Source organism: Tenebrio molitor, chromosome 2, assembly GCF_963966145.1.
Source record: "Tenebrio molitor chromosome 2, icTenMoli1.1, whole genome shotgun sequence".
NCBI lineage: Eukaryota > Metazoa > Arthropoda > Insecta > Coleoptera > Tenebrionidae > Tenebrio > Tenebrio molitor.
This window is the reverse complement of record NC_091047.1, coordinates 8,801,936-8,822,607: the sequence shown is the minus strand read 5'-3', so window position 1 is coordinate 8,822,607 and position 20,672 is coordinate 8,801,936. Positions and strand designations below refer to the sequence as shown.

Below are 20,672 nucleotides of genomic sequence, written 5' to 3'. Positions count from 1 at the left end.
AATTGAAGTTTTGTTGTATATTTGGTTGCCTACATCTCGCCCAATAACACTATTTTTCACTATCAACAGTGGTCGAGATCTAAAATATAATACAAGTTCAGTTAGGTATCATGGTTCAAGAATAACGTAAACATTCTTTATAAATAATACGTTATGCAATAATACTTGATATTTTATATAATAATTGTCTTACCGCGTTACAGGGTATATCTACTAGAATTTTCTTATCTATTTATTTCAAAATAAACACAAATAACATAATTATAATATATGAACAATATTTGTAAGATTAAATATGTAATGAAAAATTTATTATTTGCACGTTATGTAGATATAAAGAATATGGACAGTGTAGTAGCTTGATTCGTCAATACATAGGTATTTTATTTTTTCATAACTAACGTCAGCTTCCGTTGTCGAAAAAGTTTCTTGAGATGGTCGACCTTTCAAATGAATGCGGCCGAGAAATTCAAGAACATATCTATTAAAAATGTTCTAAATATCGTCTCATTAGGTTTATAGTTTTATAAAAACTGAATTATAAAGTGCGCTTAGTTAGCTTGAGTTGTTTTAAATGTACCATGTACCTATGTAGGTATATTAAAACTTCGTAGGTATTGTTAGATATTATATTATACACAAAAGAGTACATTCTATTTATACATCTGAACATAGAATTACAATTATCAGTTATCTACAGTAAAATAATTCGATAAATATTTCTGCTTAGGACGTGTTACTAATAAAAATGAGATAACGTTTTAATGGCCATGTAGCCTGTAATAAGATAACCTACTAACCAAGCTAGTCCTCTAGCAGGTTGAGGTGTGATAACAATGGTATAAACAAAAGTGTGGACGATTCGCCCGACTGTGAATAACAAAAACAACAAATTGGCCCAAGCCGGATCTGGATCTGTCCAGACGTAAGCAAATGCGATTACGAAAAACAAATAAATGTTTTCCATGTCATTCCTGTGACCTCTAAAATTAAATCAACATGTAATTCATATTGTTGAAGAAATAATAATACAATTACCTTCGTACCCGTTCCACCCGTTCGTTGGACCTTGACACAGAGCCTTTCAGAAAAATCGCATCTTCTTCGCAAACGAAAGCCTTTTTTAAGGGAATGTTAAATAAACGGTAACATTAGTGCATGGTCATTTTTACTTACGTTATTTAGGAATCTCTGCCTGATAGTTAAAAGCGTCATCAACATCGTTTTCAGGATCAAGATCGCCGTATAAAATAGGTAACTCCGAAATACGGGATTGTTTTGAACGAAAGATTTGAATTGGACATCCATTTTAGAGAACGAGTTTGATAAAACTGAATTTAAAAAAAAAACGAATGCAAAATTGTTTCCTATTTTTCCTTCTACTATTAAACGAAGGTAAAGTATAAAAAAATACTAGTTTATCACCATGGTCGTGCAGTTTGCTTACGCACTACGCTGGCATTGATCTGATAAATTATTCGCAGCGTATTAAATGCCAGTTTTTGTCTTTAAAGAAAAAGATATATACGTCATAATTCTAATAGATGTAAATTGTTTATATGTTTTCCTGTATGTCGTACATACTGTCTTGGAATCAATATCCTGTGCGTCCTTTTAACCTAGTTTACATGTTGTATTGTTGGTTGCATAAACACATTACCTATGAACTGCTTCCAATTGATTGTCCTTTATTTAACATCATTATCGAATTGCAGTTATTACTTTGATTTTTGAACTGCCTGTGGCAATTATGTCAGTTAATTATGTAATTTGTTGTATTAAAAAAATCGATGAAATAAAGTCAAGTCTATTTTTACTTTTTTATTTATAAATATATAAACTTATGATATACAATACAAAATAAGTTCTATACAGTTGACTGTTGTCACTAAGTGTATTTAATTAAATAAATAAAAACATGTAGAGCTGAGTGTATAGCCATGTATCCTGTGATTAAAAATCCAACCAACCAGAGAAGCGCTCTTGTGGGTTGTGGTAGAATGATCAAAGTGTATACGATAGTGTGCAATGCTCTTATTATTGTAAATCCAAGGTATAAAACCCAAGCTAACCAGATGTAGGGTTGTGTCCAGAGATAGGCAAAAGCGGCAGCAAGAAAAATCGGAATATTTTCTAAATCATTTTGATGCGCTCTTCTCACTCTTTCCACTTTATCATTCATAACTATTTCCCCGCTTAACCATTTTGCGTCTTCGGGGCAAATGAAGGCCTAAAAATAATGCCAATTGCCAACGTTGTTTTAGAAAAATTTTAAACTAGTTTTATAAAATGAAAGTTTCATTATAAGATGGATAATTAGCTTCAAATGTTTTAAAAATGTACAATTAAATATTCGTAGACTATAAGAGCGATGTTTATGAATTATTAATAGTCAAGCTAATGCAGTTTTGGAATTTTTCAAGGTCTACGAAACCGGTATTATTTCGTTGCAAAATTCGGTTGAAATTAATAGAGAAAAATTATAAAATAATTTTTTTAGTCAAGAAACATCTGATTTAAAGTTTTGCTAATTAGTATATTTGAATTAAAAACCACTCACGTTGTCTTTATACATACAATTTTATACTTCTATGTGATTTACCTTGTGTTTGAATCTGTTGTAAATGGTGAGCAAAGTCACCCCCATCATTTTTAAAACTAAAAGACACGCGCATAATAAATAAACACAAAAACTAGGATTATCCAAAGTAAGTATATTGTTAACAGATTCTGTTGTGTTTACTGTGGTCACCATCTTGAAGTAGTGTTTACTATAACTTTCACCTGTCTGGCTTCTTTACGTGCAGGAAGATAAAAGAGTACTGGAAATAATTTCAATAAAAGTTAGTTTTCAACGCTGAGGCTAATTATTTATTCGTCCTTGCTTTTGGGACGTCCTTATAAATTTTCCATGTTGTATATAACGTAATTTTCTTAGTGCTATTGGAAAATAATGCAAATCGTTACTCACGTATTTTATCGTGTCTTACCACTGAAACTAAACATTTTTGGTTTTTAGAAATACTTTTGACTAAACTTTAACAGTAAACGTCGTGTTCTTTTTTTGTTTGTTGTTTATCTTGTTTAACATTTAAATGAGAATAATTCAGTTACGAAATATAATAACTGACAACAGTTACAACTTCTGGTTCTTAAATCTGGCTCTTACTTAAGTGTTGTGTAAGGGCAATTAAAAATACATAAATAACCAAAATTTGGCATTTCGAACGTAATCAATACCAAAGAAATAAACGAGGATTGTGTTGAAATAAAATAAAACTTCTTAGAAAATCTATTATAATACAAAATTCATATTTTTAACAACAACAAATTAATCGTAGGTATCGATAATTTGGCAACAAATTTAAAATTTACAATCTACTCTCTCCCACACAGAGGTCAACAAACGAGAGTAGTAATTCAGATTTAAGGATTATAAAGCCAGGCTGGTGCCCCACTAGGAAGATAATTGTCCGTTTCTGGAGGGGTTCTTGCGTTATACGTGTTACACATACCAGCAGGAGTTACGTAAGGTCGACCTAAACGCAATCATTTCGCTGCTTTTACATTCGAGAAAAAAATTAAATGACATTTACTTACACATCTAAACCTGACTTACTAGCCGAAAGACTATTGCAAAAAATTGAAATGTTTTTGACAGGGAGCAGTGGCATTTGCGAAAGACAGCTACCAAATAAGCCACGTTTTCAACCTTCTAACAAAAATGGAGCAAGGTTCTTACAGCCATGTAACCAGTAATTAGAAAACCTATTAACCAAGCGCGCCCCCTAATAGGTTGGGGCATAATTACGACAGTATACACACAAGTGTGTACAATTCTTGTCACGGTGAAAACAAGAAACAATAAATTGGCCCAGAAGGGACTGGGATCGGTCCAGATGTACGCAAATCCGATGATGAAAAATAAGTAGATGTTTTCCATATCGTTCCTGTGCCCTCTGCAAAAAGATTTTTGTCAAATAGCGTGAAAGAAAATGTACCAGGAGCATTTACCTGCGAACCCTTTCGACCTGTTCGTTGGTCCTCGACACCATCCCTTTCAAGTACATGGCGTCTTCCTCGCTAACAAACGACTAGCAATCACAAAATTTAGCTTAATACCACTTGACATTTGTGCAAAACTACCTACTTACGTTATTCATCACCCTCTGTCTGATGGTCAGAAGCGACATAAACATCATTTTCAGCGTCAGTATCGCCGTGTAAAATAAGTAACAACGGAATACCGGATTGTCCGCTAGAAAGGTCTTCAGCTGCACGTCCATCGCGCCTCCTGCAGGACCGGAGTTCCACAACACAAACAAAACGTACACAAAATCGGGTTTGTTGCTGAATGGATGAGTAACGGAAAACCAACATTAGAAGTCTAGTTTCTAGACCGGAGACCGGCTCGTCCGACACGTTCAAAGAACCCAAACGACTGACCTTGCTGAGTAAATGCGAAGTTCCACGTTAGAAATGTGCTTTGAACCATTTTACCTAACCCAAACACTAGACTGTTGTTCACACTGTTTTCGTCGAACTAGAACTGGAGGTTTGCCGTTAAACGCATAATTTACTGAACGATATTGTTTTATTCGAGCGAGCAAGAAACTGGTAATGGCAATTACCTCCGTCTCGTTTCTTCTTTACGAAGAGTGAGTCTTGTCCTCTACTTTCCCTTCTTCGTGCAGTAATCTTACGAAATATGTCGTTTTTCAGATTCGTATTTACCGAGTGAAGTAAGAGCTGTTTGTTTTAACAACTTTTTAGTCGACTTGTAGGTGTCACAAATGGGTGCTCACAAAATTCGTCCATTTAAAACTCGTAGTGGTGTCAAGGTAAAAACATTTTCTCTCCACTTGGGGGCATTTCAATAAAGTAACAGTTGATTCAAAGAGATCAATGACTTTATTTACAAAATAAATATAAAAACTATAATAATACTGTACAAAATATTGATTTATTGTCTAACTATAGGTAATAACAATACTACAACGGCTACATTTATCCTCTTACTGAGCCTAAGGAATGTAATATAGTTTCGCGTTCACACTGTACAGACTTTTATATGTTGAGTAGTCTTAACAATGTCGTAGCTCTAGAAGTAAGTAGATGGTAAAAAATTGAAAGTGTCCTTGTTGAAATTATTATAGAATCACAGAAATCACAGAATGTTTATATTAATGTGTCATCAATATGATTTGCTTTGATTATTTGGCACTGACCGTTAGATCTTGCCAACAAAGGAATGGGATGCGAGTTGTTTGAGGTTGTAATTGTATATTTCTGGGCCTTCTTTTTGCACAGTCCGCACCTGTAAAGATATTGAGCAATGAAAAAGTGAAAACTCGTCAGTCGTGAAGACAAAATGTTTCCAACTCGCTGATTTTCCTTCCGGTGTACAAATAAAAGGACAGGACATTTACTGGTTAGAAATAATCCTAAAATTTCTACAAAGAAATTGGGATCACATAAATAGCAAATTCGCTTGGATAGGCAATACCGCAGTCCATTGTGGGAAGAGATTGGATGTCTTTGATTTTTAAGGGGCGCCCAGGTGGTCGCGAGGAATTACACATTTTAATATTTCCGAATGGGAATGTTGTGGAGTTAATAGGGAGAGCCTTTATCGAGCGGAATTGAAATTAAGTCGTGGAGGGTTTGGTCGTTATGGAAATGTCCCATTTCCCACGGCGGCTGAATTAGAGAAAACTCTCAATTTCCTTACCTAGACAGCAAGATGAAGAAGTCCCTCCTGTAGTGCGCCGTCATGATGGCGTATAAATACGGATTGGCGCAAGAGTTGATCGGGTAGAAGAAAACCAAAAGAATTTTCGACTTGGTCACGCCAATAAGCGGATAACCGGCCAGAGCCGTAATGCTGAAAAACGAAATGGGCGCCCACGTCGCGAAGTCCGTGAACACCAGCAGAGCGAACTTCTTGGCCACCGCCATTTCGTGGCGGGTTTGGTGGCCCAGGCTTAAGTAGATTTGGGCGTAACAGATCGCTATGAGGGCGAAGGCTATCCCGTTTACTATGATAATAGAAAAGAGATAAGCCCTGTCAGCGGCGCGGTTCACCTCCATCGGGAGACAAATGCTGGAAATAAGTCTTCGTTAGCGCGGAATTTCATTTGGGGCGCGGGACTGGGGTCGTACCTGGTGCTGCTGTAATTGCTCACTCCTACCAAGGGTAGTGTGGCGACGAAGATGGAGTAAACCCAAACCCCGAGCATGGTTTTGGCCGCGGCTCCCAGACGGATGCGTCTTGTCAAGTGGATGGCGTACGTGATGGCGAACCAACGCTCTAATGTTATCACTGTTAGAGAGAAGATTGACAGGTGACTGGCGAATACTGTGAGGAAGCCTGCCAGCTTACAACCGAAACCTGAAAAAGATTCTATTAAGAGGAGATTTTGGTTCAAGCTTAGCTTTTATTTTTTTATTGGAGATAATTCGCTTACTGTCCGATAGTGAAATCAATTTCTTTCAACACGTTAATCGGAAGAGAAGTAAGCTCTATTGAAATTATTTCTACCGTACAGGGAATCTTCTCAATGTCTAAGATGTTTTTATTAAAGTTTAAACGAAGTGGAAATTACAGTTATTGTTTTATTTTCAGTTTGATTGATTTACATATACTGGGTGCTGCATTTTTATTGGTCTCCAGTATATTGTAAGAAACCCAAATTATTTATTATATTTATTTCTTCTATTAAATTTGGCACCAGAGACAACTTATTATGCATCATTCCTTTGTAGAACATTTATAGAAACGTCACATCAAAAACTTCCTCTTCGAGTTATAATTTGTAATTTCATATAGATATATTTTTTTTAAACCACCCCATTAATTAGTTCATCTGTGAGGGTGATCATAAATAATAATTAATTAATAATTGTTAATAAATTAATTATTAATTAATAATTATTGGATTCAGAAAAAAATTCTACAAAACCAAATTTTAAAAAGTAAGCAGCCATTTGAAAAAAAAAGATTTTTTGTAATTATGTACCTACTTATAATTTGTTTCGTTTATTTTTTTTTTATTTACCAAAGTCGGACAATAAATAACGCGTTTTTTAGAAGACACCCGTATATTGAAAAATACATTCTATGAACTTGAGAGGCCAGAATATATTATTATACAGGTGTCCCAGAACTGCCTTCCTAGAGAAAAAAGGGAGTATTTAGGTAAGAGTGATAATCTGAATTTTAAAGAAAAAAAGTCATATCTCAAGCGATAACCGAGAAAAGACGTCCTAAACTTGATCAATCAGAGTTGAGCACCATCTAAGAGGATGACCACAATTTTGCTTTGCCGTGGTCAAAATTCCAAATAAACTTTTCGCTGATTGTTGCGATATGAATAATTATTTTTGCTGTCTAGCAACCTGACTGATTTTTTTGTAATATCTGAGGACAAGCTTCTGGGATTGGTGAAACTGAAAACTTTATACAGGGTGTCTCAAAAATGGCGCCCAATTTCCTAAGGATCTTAAAGAATAGAGGTCTGGTAAGGTAAATCTCAATACAAAAGTTTGATCGGAACAATAGGTTTTGTACAACGTGCTCTTAAATATGCTGATTTCAAAGAGATGGATCTCTTTATTAACAAATTTTACAGGTGAATTATAAATTTCTTTACTGTTTTAATTTTTCCAAGACCTCTTTGAGTAGTGGAACAACACAGAAGTCCTTCTTTTTAGAGTAATGACCTATCAAAATACGCTAAAATAACAGCTGCAACACTCACCTCAAAGGGCTCAAAGGAGAATTGGTTTAGTTGATTGTGCATACCAACCGATGTTGCCACATTTGCTTACTTTAAACTCTGTATAACTTGGAAACTAGCCAAAGGAAAAAAAATTGACAACGAAATTTACTCTACTCTTCAAATATCTTAACCACCATTTTTGAGACACCCTGTATAGTATATTTTCCTGGTAGACGGTTGCGAGCGCCATTTACAAAATCCTGTAACTAAATGCGACCTCCCTATTGGTTAGTGGAATAGAGTAACCCAGGATTTTGTAAATGGCGCGCGCAACCGCCTGCCAGGAAAAAATAGACTATAGCTCGGTTATGTGAGCTACAGGAAATTTTATTTTAGTCATCTTGAACTCTATTTTGTTGTTGGCACATGCCTGTTTTCTGTGGGGAGGCAGTTCTGGGACAGACTGTATTTTCTGTTTTATAATTAAACTGTGATAAGATAATTTAAATTTATTAGTACCTACTGATTGAACTGAGAATTGAGAATTAAATTTATAGATAATCGACATACTCTTATTGAAGTGTATACTCTAAAAACGAATCGTTTTTATTTTGATCATACGGTGTTATTAATAGATCGTAAAAAAATAAATATATTTTGTGACAATTATTTATTGTTTTTCTTGCGTTGGGCTAGCCACTCAACCACACTAAATCATTGGCCAAGAAACGCGAAAGCGCCCTATATTCCATTAGAAGTAAAAGGACACACAGAGAGAGATTTATTGTTTTTCTATATTGGTATCTTATAGGTTTTGCAATCTTCAATTTAAGTCCACTTTAATTAAAAATTGTATTTCAAACATTAAAAACAGCAGAGAGAAAGTGATACCTTTAGATGTAATCCTTACCGTAAACGAATGAAAGAAGAAACATATTAGCAAGAAGTAGGACATCTGTTAATGTACATAGTGGGGTATTTTCTTGGGGTTATAGTTATTTGTTTGTGAGTCATGGTAATGCTGTCCGTTCCCGTCCGAAGATATTAGGCCGTTGTTTGTGAGTCAGTGGGTTAATCAAATTTAACGTCGAATAGTTATTTGAAGATTCCCTGGAATACCATAATACATTTGCAAAATTAACGTGGATATTTGTTTTTTGATTTAAAAAACATAATTAGCTGCGAGGTTTCGTAAATTTTGACATTAACGTCCTTCGCCTGGTTAAATGGAATTGTGAAAAAACGAAGTTTTTGGGAAAATGTTTATTGTCTGCATAAACGTATTCAGTTGTGACAAATAAAATTATTGGAAACAAAACCATCATGGATTCATAATTTCATTTTAAAACAATACACAATTTAAAATAGCAAGGTTAATTTTGGAAATGTATTGTGGGTTGCATTTTCAATTCCGCCGGCCTTATTATCACCCGTGAAATACCCTGTATAAGAATAAATAAATATTTAAAGCAGTTATGTCATTTCAACAAAAAAATTAAATATTGAAAAAAACGGACAATAGTTATTTATTTAACGAGTTCGTGTGTAATTTGGGCTTTTTTTGGCATGAGTGGGCCAGTTTAAAACTCGAGTGAAACGAGAGTTTTAAAGGTCCACGAGTGCCAAAAAAGCGCAAATTACACAAGAACGAGTTGAATACAACGTTTTTTTGTTCGACGAGCCCCCCCAAAGGCTCCAAATGGCTGAAAATCTTTAAAATTAGTTTGACGTTTCGTTTTGACAAGTTGTCAAATTCATCAAAATCCGTTCACACAGGAGAAAATTCTCAAATTCTGACAGTGTCGAACAAAAAACAATTTTAATGTCTCATTGATATTTGAAAATTTTTACGTCAACATAATTTTGTATTTTACGACTGGACGATTTTGCAATGATGAGTAAGTTGTATAATGGAAAGATTTAAAGTAAACGAAAAGTTTTAACATTTTGATGAAACCACTCTTTTTTAAAAGTAAAAAAATAGGAGATGTTAAAAATTACGTCAAGAAAATATGTAATTTTTTTTTGACATTGCCAAATTCGAAAATACTGATTCTGCATTGAAACAAGGTGACCTCAGCAGTTCACGTTTTCATATTTTACAAAGATTCAGAAAATTATGGTCAAAGTTGTAAGGTGTGAAGTGCCATAAGCAAGGAATAATACAAAAATATTAAATATAAAAGGATGGGGTTGCACGTCATAAAGGTCGAAACAAATTTGAAAATAGGATGCGATGTGAAGCTTCACAAACCTATACCCCGAATAAAATAGATTCCGGAAAAAATGGAACCGAAAAAAATTGACATAATACCATAAAAAGCGGGTAACAAGGAAAACTGTAATTATAAAACCGATAAACTGCAAAATGCACAACAAAGATAGACGGAATTTGAGGTTATGGATGAAATCCGAAATCAACTATCCTGGAAATCAAAGGATAATCTAGGTGAATCTGGTCGTTTTAACAAGGGACCGAAAGGTCGCAGGAGGATTTAAGCATCTCTAGAGCCTCCAAGACGTTCAACTTTAAACCACTGCCAGAAGGATGAAGTAAGGGAAAATGCGAGAAAAAAAATAATCTTAACATTTTCTCAGCAGAGGAATTTTTATTAACTTTGAAACATTATCCAGCAGTGCACCTTTGTCTCAAAATATAGAAAAGTTGTTGAGGTCGATCAGTCGTCCGAATATTACAAAAGTAATTCTCAACTAAATCGATCGAGTCAAAGGAAAATCCTCTAATATTAAAGACTAGCATGTTTATCTGGGTGAAAGCCACTCCCATTCTAATAAAGTTATCGAATTCAACCCCAATCTATTTTTGTATCCTCATGCGCCAAATACGAAACTTTATTCAGGACAACATACTCCCGAAATTGGAACAAAACGAGAATTTTGTCCCAGCAGCATCCAACCCACTTTTTACAATAGGTATATAAATTCGAAAACACAGGCAGCATTTCGCATTACCCCAGAGGGCCTAATCCAAGCCATAATTCCGTCCACAACCCTGAACCTGCATAAAACCGCCATTCCCGTTCCAACCTCCCCTACACACGTAGCTTTGACTAATTAGCGAACGCACACTTTACAAAGTTTTATCGCAATTTCGGCCCCCAATACAATTTTACGACGCTCAGGTCGATGAAAAACCCCAATAAAACATTTTTAACGAGCGCATCTTTCCAGTAATCCCGGCGTTTATTTTAATTGACCCCGTATCCCACATGAACCAATAACACTTCAACCCTTTTTATTTTGGCTGAGCTACTGATTACATTGTATGATTTATGCTAACCATTAGCGGCACACCTCGCCGGCTCTTTTTAGCGCTGAAAAATTGTGGCGGTTATTTATGGCAGGTATGGCAAATATGTTTTTGATTCAGGCTCACCAGGTCCCGGAGTAAGAGTCAGTGTAATCGAGTGTTTTGAATTCTTGGAGAGTGAGGATGGATACAAAGGGTGTCGCAGTTGTAGGGTTGATGGGGGTACTTGTGTACGGCAGTTGAACATTTGGAACGCGAGTGGGTGAAACAGTTCTCGTTAATCGTGGCCTCCAATGAAAGGAAAACAGTGCGCCCCTTGTGTAAATGTTGTGCAGGAAGCATAGATAATTTTGACGGGGAATGCTAATCTCAATGGCTTTTCTAGAATATACGTACGTGTTTTAGCCAATCATGAACCATTCAAGTTTTTTGGTTCACGTTTCAGCAAATAATATTGATTTGAATGAAAATATTTACAAGCTTCTGAAATGTATACGTCGTAAAAAAGTATCGTATTCTACTCGCGTGTAATAGCGTAATGAATAATAACCATCATTACACACGCGTTGAGTAATATACTATTTTTAATTGCTACAATTCAATGAAATGTGATAATGATGTAGGTGCGGTTATTATTCAGTAAAGTGTCGAACTTGTGCAGTTTAGAACCCACTAACACAACTTCATTTAAGTTTGTTATTTTTAGCCACACTTTTGAGTTACCAAAGTGTGTACGCCTTCTACATCATTTATTATTATGAACAAAGTATCTTTTTAAGGACAACGCTTGGCAACCCTTGCAAGTCTTTGAAGTCTTCAATTCCCATGAATAGCATTATGTAAAATATATTCCGTATTTTTTAGGAGATAAACAAGCCTCGACTGATGTTAGATACAAGTCATTAAGATTCGACCGAGTGAGAAGCTTTTAATAAACAAAATAATGATTAAAATTTTTAAACAAAAATTAAACCGCAAGAACAAAATTATAATATCTGAAATTATTGATATTCCAGAATCTTCTTATTAAATTGTAAAACTTTATTAAGTATTATTTTATTAAATGATTTGGACCAACTTTCAATTTAATTTTATTTTTGTTACAGTGGTTTAATTTTTCCACACATTTTTTACATGAGACAAAATGAATCGTAAAATCAATCAACGGAAAGAAAATTTGATTCAGTTTCTTACAGTAACGATCCTCGGGCTACTCTGAAAATGATACGACCAAAGAAATAGAAACAAGAAAATGACATTTCCACTTTTCCCACATTTGAAACATATTCAATTACGAATATATTGTGCCCCACAAGACGGTAAGAACCCTTAAAAATTATCCACGTAATTTGACAGTTTTGTCAATAACGATGATCCTCAAAGTGATTAAATATCTGTAGCCTAAAATGTGTAAAATCGTCCGTGATGCCATCGCTGGCTTAAAATTTCATTTAATCTGTAATTGCTTTCCCTTTGATGTTGATATCGAATCAGTCAAGCAAGTTTGGCTTTATTTTCTGCGATTAAATAAATTACTGGATGGGTAATGAAATAATAAACCAACATCTGATTATTCTGGATGTTACAGTGTTTGCGAAAGCTCTAAACATGGCCGTGAAATTATATTCTGAAAGAAAAACGGGAGATTTATTGCTATTGCCACCACAAAAAAGCGGAAACTCTGACACAAGAAAAAGATACCTTCGTGGAAGAGAAGCTACTCTTAAGGGTTTTAAATTACTATGTGTGTTCACACAGAGGTAAGATTAATTTTACCAAGAACTAAGACTAAACGTCCGGATTCCATCCGGATTGCGAGCTTTGCTCCACATATATTTTCTGGAGTTTTACAAAGTAAAAAAGCTCGTTTAGAGCGTTCCTTGTGACAGTATTTGTATTTGTGTAATTGAAAAAAAAAAAATAGTAACTCATGTTTTAATATATAATCTGTTTCAAAATCAAAAATCCACCAACACTGCATTCTACCTCGAAAATACAACCGACAACGTCGCCAACTTTTGTTTTTAGTGTGTTTGCAAATGTCGGCAAAAGTGGGGTTATGAAAGAAAACTGTTGACAGTCGTTTTGGTCGTAGTTCATCGTGTTTTTTTAATTCTCATTTTATTATTTCACTCAAAAGGTGTGATATGGCAGTTACCACCTTTTTGTACATAATAATTATTTTGCGTTACGTAATAAATTCAACAGTTCGATGTCAAATTTTGGCGGAACGTTGGGCCAACCCAAAAAAATGAAATTTATTCTAGGGATTTCTTTGTTTCTGCCAACATAATTCAACAGGTGGTGGATTTTTTATTTTGAAACAGATTATATAGTCGTTTTCAACGACATCCGTGCTGTCAGTGTCATTTTTAATATGTTGGTGCAGATTGTACACACAAATTCATAACCAGTATTCAGAGTATAAGAAAATCCTAGTTAAAAAAATGTCAAACCAGAAATTGAGGTTATGGTAAAAGAAAATTTACATTTCGTGAAACTTCAACAACAAACGATAAAACTCAATCTTCAACATGGTGTAAAACATGCTTAAACGAAGTCATCCTCGGAATCCGAATCAGACTACATTTTTTATCGGAAATGATAAATAATAATTTGAATTTGTCAATTTGCCGCGTCAAGATAAATTGCCAAATTAGGAAATTCAAAATTACTAAACTGAAACAGCAAGTGATGCCAACATTCTGTCATACTGACAGCACGGATGTCATTGAAAACGACTATAGTGAAATTTTTTTAATAAACAATTATCAGTGTCAAAATGAAGTAAAAAACCATACTGTACCACCCTAAAATTTTGACATATGGACCAGCTATATAACAATTTGACACCAAATCATGGTTAAGGTTATGTTCACTTCACTTCCCGTACCTTTCTTCCGTGCATTCATTTTCAAAACAAATTTAATGAGAAATCAGGAGAAACCTTTTCGAATTTGAAATAAACTCTCGCTCGTTAGGGCGCAGGCTCAGTTACATAAAAAAATGTTGACACTCAATGTGACCAATCGTATTATCATGAAAATCACAGTTTGGCTCATACCAACAAGACAACGTTTTGACAATTGTTTATTAAAAAAATTCAACTATATATATTAAAACATGAGTTTTATAAAACTTAATATTAACACACGAGTCAGATTTGCAGCACGACTCTCGCAGGCAGGAGTGCCTGTAAATGTCGAGTGCTCTTAAGTTTTATAAATCGAGTTTTTATGCTATTTTTTCTACTTTGCATATTAAATACATATTTTTTTACACATAAAATCAATTTTGCTAATCTAGGGAATTTTGTGACAGTTGGTGACACTTTTATTTCAAAGTTGATATTTAAAGTAAATTTTTAAATTTGATTCTAGACTAAACATAATTGACATTTTTCGCAAGTGAAATTGCAATTAAAGGTGAATTATTCAGAAATACAGCAAATAGCAGAGAATACCGCAGTAAATTTGCTGCCGGCAATGTGTGTTACCAACTGAAAAAAGTTCCTAGATTTCGGATGTGTTAATGGTTTATTAACGCATTCAAAACGAACAGCAAATTAGAAAGAATTAATAACAAAATGGGTATTTACCATATTGCCAGTCGAAGGCGAAGTTGAAGTAAGTACCGACAGAATGCAGATCCATACTCGCAATCAGCAATAAATAGAGTCCCATGCAAAAGTCTGCGAATGCGAGGTTGCACATCAAAAATCTGTTAACTGTCAGTTCTCCGCCACTGAACAAAACCACCACAATAACTGCTAAATTCCCAACCACGGCCAACACAACAACGAACCACACCGATATCCTAAGCCAGGAGAATCCCATTATATCCTCGCAAGGATTTAGAGCGTTGGCCTCAGGATAACACTTCACCGAAGGTGTCCTACGAGGAACAAATGTTTCATTGTTTTACGCAACTTTTTAACTACCTGATGGCCAAGTTTCCACATATGGCTATCACACTGTGTTGGTCCGGGATTTCCGCAGATTTGGCGTGGAAAGTTCCTATGTCTTCCTCGTACTCTAGAGGGCGCCCTTCTTCGTGTTCGATGGTTCTACCCCGGAGAGGGTTCAAATGTGAGTGGTCGCTCCTGTTCGGGTGGCCCTTCAAGTGGTTCACGTTGGGGGACCAGTCTTTCGGAGGCGAGGGGCGCGCTTGGATCTTTTCATAACTCAGCCGATTTCTAAAAAAATAGTTAAAACACGAATTAAAGGCTAATTAAAAAATGATCGAGACTGGTGAGTTAAACTGACGTTTTACAAATATACTAACGCATCTGGATCGTAGTCGTCCAGAAACCATCTTTTCCTTCGTCTGTTTTCCGCCTGGCCCGTGTCAACAGCAAATGTTCCGTCCCGACAGGCCCTTTTAATCTTCTCTTCATATTGAGCGTGCCTTTCTGGATTATGTTGTTCTGGATATTTGAAGGCGCAACAATGAAAGGGATACGTCAATCGGGCCACTTTCAAATTCTGAATGAAACCAAACACAAGATTAATGACTCCACTTTGAGCATCCTCTCACCTCCAGATCGTAAATGCTCGGAATCACCTTCATAGAGGGAGTATCTTCGATGCGAAGGGTTTCCACCTCTCCCAATCCTACCACTGGGAGATTCTCAATGGACGTACTAGATAAGTCTCTATAACCATCAAACTGCTGCCGTTTAAAAATGATACGCGGTGAAGTAGTCGATTTGGGGACCCCCTCCGTAACGTTTAAACGCCCCGAGAGAGATATTTAATTGAGAGAAGGCCCCCAAATGCTCATCAATCAAACAAACAGGTTTCATACTTACAATTCTCTCAAACTTTGGAGTCCTTTAAAAGCATTGGCTTCTATTTTTGTCAGTCTTTTATTGCCTTTCAGGTTTCTGCACAACGAAACAATTTATAAATAAAACACTCGTTTCCGTAATGGAATAACAGGTTGCGGGTTATAAAAGTTTCGCGATTGATTCCGTCTAAAATAATTAACAGGGCGTCCAATTACGGAACAGTTATGTAAGCAATAACCATAACAGTTAGTGGTAATGGAGACGTAAATTCAAATAATATCCTATTTATCCCTGATAACATTTTTATGCAGTGCTTCTGCGATCAACAACATCTGACAGGTTTTGAAAGCTTTGTGTACATTCAGTTCCTCTCGTTGAAAATTTTTCTTGGATGAGAAGAGGCAATTAGGTCGACAGATTCTTGTCAGACTCCCCACTTCGTTACCTTACAAGACTCGGTATTAATTTTCAATGAATAAGGGCAAACACCGAGAGGAGAGCACAAGTCTTATGTAGAAATTACTCCAATAAAGCAATTTATGACGGAAACTATCCCGGCTACAGATGTGATTATGAGAAAACTGGATGTTGCAAATAAAGCTCTTCATTCGTTGCTCAAGAGGCTGACGTGAGAAAATATTGCACCAGGCAAGAATTAAAAATCGATGAAGAAATTTAGGATGGTGATTGAGTCGGAACGTCACAAGTCTGCAAGTTTCCCATCGATTTCATATATGAAAGGTGACTGAAAAACCGACAATGTACTCGCTTTCAGGAGAATATCGTGTTAGAAGCGAGCAGGGTTCGGTGACATAAAGAAGCGTAATTTCTGACACATGGTTGGCTGCGTCAAAGAGGATGATTTGAGAATATGTAGCGACGTCTTGCTATTTCAATGGAATTTCGAGTCGATAATTGCTTTCAAGTGAAAAACATTGTTTGCAGGATGCGAACTGAGGCAAATATATGTTCGAGTTCTTTCCAGAATTGTGTAATGAAGCCTCCTCTTCCGTAAATTTTTTAAGTGCAGAACACTTAAATTGGTTGAGAGGAAAGTTTACGATGCTAGAAATAAAAGTCGCGTAGAATTTCATTCGGGAGATGAGGCAAGGGCTGTTGCGTTAGTTTAAAACTAGAAGAATTTTTGCGTTGAATCGTAAAGGTGGATCCACACGATTTATTACTCGAATGATGGATTAATACGCAGCGGTTTTCGCTAAATTTCACCCTGAAATTTGTTTGCTAGTGATGAATTAAAATGATAGATTACTATCCAAAATGTAGCCATCAGTCATGAACAGTAATTGCCAATTCTGTCTGAGCTTTCTTATTGATTATCTACCATCTAAAACATAAAATATTACGGCCATTTTTAATTACTTGTTCAAACATTTTTTTCGTTCACCATACTAAATTTTAATTCACTAAAAATATTTTGCGAGGAAACGGTGACAGACAAGGAACCAGATCTGATACCTGCGGATTTTTTACGAGTCGTGCTTACAATGCATTGACGTTGTTTTGGCATAATGGGAGGCCATGGAAATTTTAGATTTAATTTGGTAGTAAAGCTGTGTTGAATTAGGTTATGTTTTTCTAAGTTTGAGGTTATAAATAGCGTCAATGTCTAGTGCATAGTTGTCAGTTTTACTAGTTTAATAATAAAGTTTAATTAAATCTATACTTATTAAACTTATTAAATTATTATTTAAATAAATTTGACTCACTTGTAATAAGACAAAAAACAACACGATTTGTAAATTTAATTTTGTTAGCTAGATTTGTTTAGCATTTTCCTGTTCCTAACATTTGCTAATATTGGCTTATGATGAGTAAATTTGCATAAAGGATTATTGAATAATGATCTTCGATTTGTATTATTCCAGTAAATTCTCCTGTATTTCCTGAGATGATCCATCCACGTCTTATTCCGATACAATCTATATTAAGCTCACTCAAAGCGAATTATTGAATTTTATTAACAATGAAGAGCAATCTCAAACAAAATTGGAGAACAAAACCGGCGCATCCACCAATTTAACGTTTTATTTTTATTCCTCAAAGCGTATTAGCGGGTTTGAAAGAATATAATGACATCGTCTCTATTAAATTAAATCATGACACTGTTTTACAACGTCTACTGAATAAATGTAATACTCACATCTTGCCGATTTGTGAGCCGTTGAAGGCCAAGTCTCCAACCACGGCGATCTGGTTGTAGTTCAGAGTCCTGAAAGCATTTGTCCGGATTGTATTTCAGATCATTTAAAATTCTAAGTGTACTCACACTTGTTCCGCTGTTATTTTTACGGAATTAGCTGTTAGTTTCTCGATTTTGTTTAAATCCAAGTCTCTAGAACCGAATAAAATTGCGTCAATAAAGTGTTAAGCTTTTTTGATAATAATAAACCGACTTCCTGGATCAGGATGTACGATAATGTGTTTGTTCCTGGAGTACGATAACTTTCAGCTAATATTCTAGACAGGAATAATGGAATAAATCATCCGTGCAAGGAGAAACTTCCGCTTCAGGCATCTCCACAATTATCTCGCGCAAAAATTGCGCAATTAAACAGTTTCCACTTGATGTCGAAACTTGAGACGTCATTAAGCATCAAAACTCCTATATATTTCTTTTATGAAAAGAATTTCTTGAATAAAGCGTGAATGAGACTTGTTAACAAAGCAGATGGTGAGAAACAAATAAAGATGTTTCATCGCCCTTAGAAAGGTTCGCGTCGTTTCTGTACACATTTTTTTCTTATAGAAACTCTTTTCATAGATAAACTCTTTTGTCGTTTTGGTTTGGACAACGAAGTGGACAAAATGAAATAAAAAAATTACAATTCTGTTCGGAATGATTTGTAGTCGGAGTCCCTTTCGTTGAAAGACTCGAAGTTTTACCAAACTAGCAAAGTTTTCAGTTTGTGCAGATTTGTCGACAATGTGAATCACTGAAAGTTTCTGACTGACGACTGAAAGCACTTCTGTTGTGATATTAGCGTCAACGTCCACCAGACTTAAGAAGCTATCTAGTGCTGCTACTTACAATAACCGGACGACGTTTTCAGGATGGAGATGGGCCAAATCAGGAACTTCGTGAAGGCCAGTCTGCACGATCCGCCTGTGATAAGAAAGACGTCCAGTAAATAAATAAAAATGATGGACTGGTTACGATTCGACTTGTAATAAATACAAAAGTCCGGGGACTAGACCAAATATTAACAAAATCCTCGTGAGTAAAAATAGAGAGTGGCGCAGTGAATTTTATGTAAACAGTTCCTCTCGAGAACATGCGTCATAAGTGCAATAAAATATATGATCGATGGCTTTTCCATTAAATATGTGTATACTCGTTCGTTTTGCTCTTTTGGAGATATTTGTTTTTTATTGGCGATAGAGAGCGTTCGAGCTACTCAATAAAATTAGAGCTTATTCAACACGTTCAAAGGCTTAATTGCGAATAAAAAAGAAAACAAATTAAATCGGCGCATCCGTCATTACTGGTGGGTCAAGGTAAACTCCGATTTTATTGTCTCTCTGAAAAATAAAAATCAGCATTGCAACAAACTCGTTTCGTTAGGCTGACCGTGAACGACAAATATAGACCCGTCGATTGATTCAGATGATAATGTAAAATTTCGCGAGTGATAATGAGCCCGACGGAATTTAAAATGCAACCCACAATACATTTGCAAAGCTAACGCGGATGTTTGTTTTTTGATTTAAAAAACATTAAAAATAAAGTCCATTCAAAAATCAAAAAGCAGCACCTGTTGCTTTAGGTTGGTGAAATTTAAAAAACCCTAGGTAGATATTTTTTCATACTATATTGGTAACTATAAATTGTGACATTTATTTGATTCAAAACAAAATTCAATTGCTTTGAATTTCGTTCATATTGTTTTATTAGCAGCACGTTTAATTTATTTATTGATTCTTATTATTTTTACTTAAACATGCCCAGAAAAACAAGACACTTAAACATTTAACCTCAAAATTACAAGTCTCAACAAATTTTACACTAGACAGCGTTGCCGATGGTAATTATCGAGGAAAATACAACGTTGGTGGTTTTTTGATTTTTGAATGGACTTTAGTTTACTGTGCAGTTGCGTAAATTTTGACATAAATGTCAAATGAAATTGTGAAAAAACGAAGAGTTTTTGGCAAAATGTTTATTGTCTGCATAAACGCACAACGGCAGAGGCATTTTTATTCCAATCGCCTTAAATCAGGATCATGTTTCTTTTATCATCGTTCGAATACATTTTAATCGTCGTATTTTAACTTTTTCGTAAATGTCTGTTAGCGTTGCAAATGTATTGTGGGTTGCATTTTCAATTCCGTTAAACCAAAAAGCCTAATAATCTAGGGCCATTTATATTCTTATAGGTTTCTACCTTCTCCCGACCACGGAGTACACATTCTTATAAATCTCAATTACGCCACTTGAAATTCTTGTCCAGATCTGTGGCACAACGGCAACACAATTAACGTTTCCACTTATCCTAAATTTCCAGCTCTGGTGCAAAACTCTACTCTCAACTAAGTGAATTTACCTTAAACGCCCACAATTATAATTAAGAGAAATATTTACATTAAAAGTTTTGATTGGCGATTGCAATGAGCCGGAGACAGAGACGGAGAAGATGTAGACCCGGCGCATCCACCATTAATTAAAACGAAAAGGACGGTTTAATTGGGATGGTGGTGGTTTAAATAAATGTCGATTATAATTACACGCCGTTGAAAGATTATACTTACAGGGAATAGAATTTCTTTGAAGTGACACCCATTAATAAACCATGGAGGAACTTGAGTTGAGGGGCCTGAGATATATCCCTGAAAGCAGGATCGATTTGTTTTTTAATTTATTTAACGAGTTGGC

General features: G+C 35.3%; 4 protein-coding genes across 7 annotated transcripts in view; all 4 read right to left on the bottom strand.

Moving 5' to 3' along the window:
• Positions 1-615: 615 nt before the first annotated feature.
• Positions 616-1,560, bottom strand: LOC138122618 (microsomal glutathione S-transferase 1-like). The gene is made up of 3 exons (XM_069036870.1): positions 1,177-1,560; positions 1,039-1,118; positions 616-983 (listed from the first exon to the last, which is right to left on the bottom strand). Exons 1-3 carry the CDS (start codon positions 1,306-1,308, stop codon positions 740-742), a joined length of 456 nt encoding a protein of 151 aa, XP_068892971.1. The 5' UTR covers positions 1,309-1,560; the 3' UTR covers positions 616-739.
• Positions 1,561-1,806: 246 nt separating this feature from the next.
• LOC138122612 (microsomal glutathione S-transferase 1-like) lies at positions 1,807-3,112 on the bottom strand. 2 transcript variants are annotated; one of them, XM_069036864.1, is made up of 3 exons: positions 2,972-3,112; positions 2,603-2,822; positions 1,807-2,230 (listed from the first exon to the last, which is right to left on the bottom strand). In XM_069036864.1, exons 2-3 carry the CDS (start codon positions 2,753-2,755, stop codon positions 1,889-1,891), a joined length of 495 nt encoding a protein of 164 aa, XP_068892965.1. In that variant the 5' UTR covers positions 2,756-2,822; positions 2,972-3,112; the 3' UTR covers positions 1,807-1,888. The 2 variants fall into 2 exon arrangements, with proteins under 2 accessions (XP_068892965.1, XP_068892964.1); XM_069036863.1 differs by lacking the exon at positions 2,972-3,112 and having other exon boundaries at positions 2,603-2,927.
• A 168-nt stretch (positions 3,113-3,280) lies between these two features.
• LOC138122617 (microsomal glutathione S-transferase 1-like) lies at positions 3,281-4,602 on the bottom strand. Its single transcript, XM_069036869.1, has 3 exons — positions 4,155-4,602; positions 4,015-4,094; positions 3,281-3,959 (listed from the first exon to the last, which is right to left on the bottom strand). Exons 1-3 carry the CDS (start codon positions 4,284-4,286, stop codon positions 3,716-3,718), a joined length of 456 nt encoding a protein of 151 aa, XP_068892970.1. The 5' UTR covers positions 4,287-4,602; the 3' UTR covers positions 3,281-3,715.
• Positions 4,603-4,892: 290 nt separating this feature from the next.
• Positions 4,893-20,672, bottom strand: part of LOC138122599 (follicle-stimulating hormone receptor-like) — a 33,507-nt gene continuing 17,727 nt past the window's right edge. For all 3 annotated transcript variants that reach the window (XM_069036845.1, XM_069036846.1, XM_069036847.1), the window contains 12 exons: positions 20,549-20,626; positions 18,831-18,905; positions 18,069-18,134; positions 17,943-18,011; positions 15,803-15,877; positions 15,529-15,646; positions 15,277-15,476; positions 14,933-15,187; positions 14,591-14,886; positions 6,163-6,391; positions 5,732-6,103; positions 4,893-5,317 (listed from right to left, as the gene is read on the bottom strand). In XM_069036845.1, the coding sequence (XP_068892946.1) occupies positions 5,179-5,317; positions 5,732-6,103; positions 6,163-6,391; positions 14,591-14,886; positions 14,933-15,187; positions 15,277-15,476; positions 15,529-15,646; positions 15,803-15,877; positions 17,943-18,011; positions 18,069-18,134; positions 18,831-18,905; positions 20,549-20,626 (1,972 nt within the window). In that variant the 3' untranslated portion in view covers positions 4,893-5,178. The remainder of the gene's footprint in view (positions 5,318-5,731; positions 6,104-6,162; positions 6,392-14,590; positions 14,887-14,932; positions 15,188-15,276; positions 15,477-15,528; positions 15,647-15,802; positions 15,878-17,942; positions 18,012-18,068; positions 18,135-18,830; positions 18,906-20,548; positions 20,627-20,672) is intronic.

Bases quoted from the DNA above. Each gene is read 5' to 3' on its own strand.
- LOC138122612 (XM_069036864.1), bottom strand. From the start codon at position 2,755: ATGGTGACCACAGTAAACACAACAGAATCTGTTAACAATATACTTACT. The intron at 2,231-2,602 runs GTAAATCACATA...CATTATTTTTAG, and splicing joins ACAACAGATTCAAACACAAG to GCCTTCATTTGCCCCGAAGA.
- LOC138122617 (XM_069036869.1), bottom strand. From the start codon at position 4,286: ATGGACGTGCAGCTGAAGACCTTTCTAGCGGACAATCCGGTATTCCGT. The intron at 4,095-4,154 runs GTAAGTAGGTAG...TGTGATTGCTAG, and splicing joins GACAGAGGGTGATGAATAAC to TCGTTTGTTAGCGAGGAAGA. The intron at 3,960-4,014 runs GTAAATGCTCCT...ATCTTTTTGCAG, and splicing joins CAGGTCGAAAGGGTTCGCAG to AGGGCACAGGAACGATATGG.
- LOC138122618 (XM_069036870.1), bottom strand. From the start codon at position 1,308: ATGGATGTCCAATTCAAATCTTTCGTTCAAAACAATCCCGTATTTCGG. The intron at 1,119-1,176 runs GTAAGTAAAAAT...CCCTTAAAAAAG, and splicing joins GGCAGAGATTCCTAAATAAC to GCTTTCGTTTGCGAAGAAGA. The intron at 984-1,038 runs GTAATTGTATTA...ATTTAATTTTAG, and splicing joins CGGGTGGAACGGGTACGAAG to AGGTCACAGGAATGACATGG.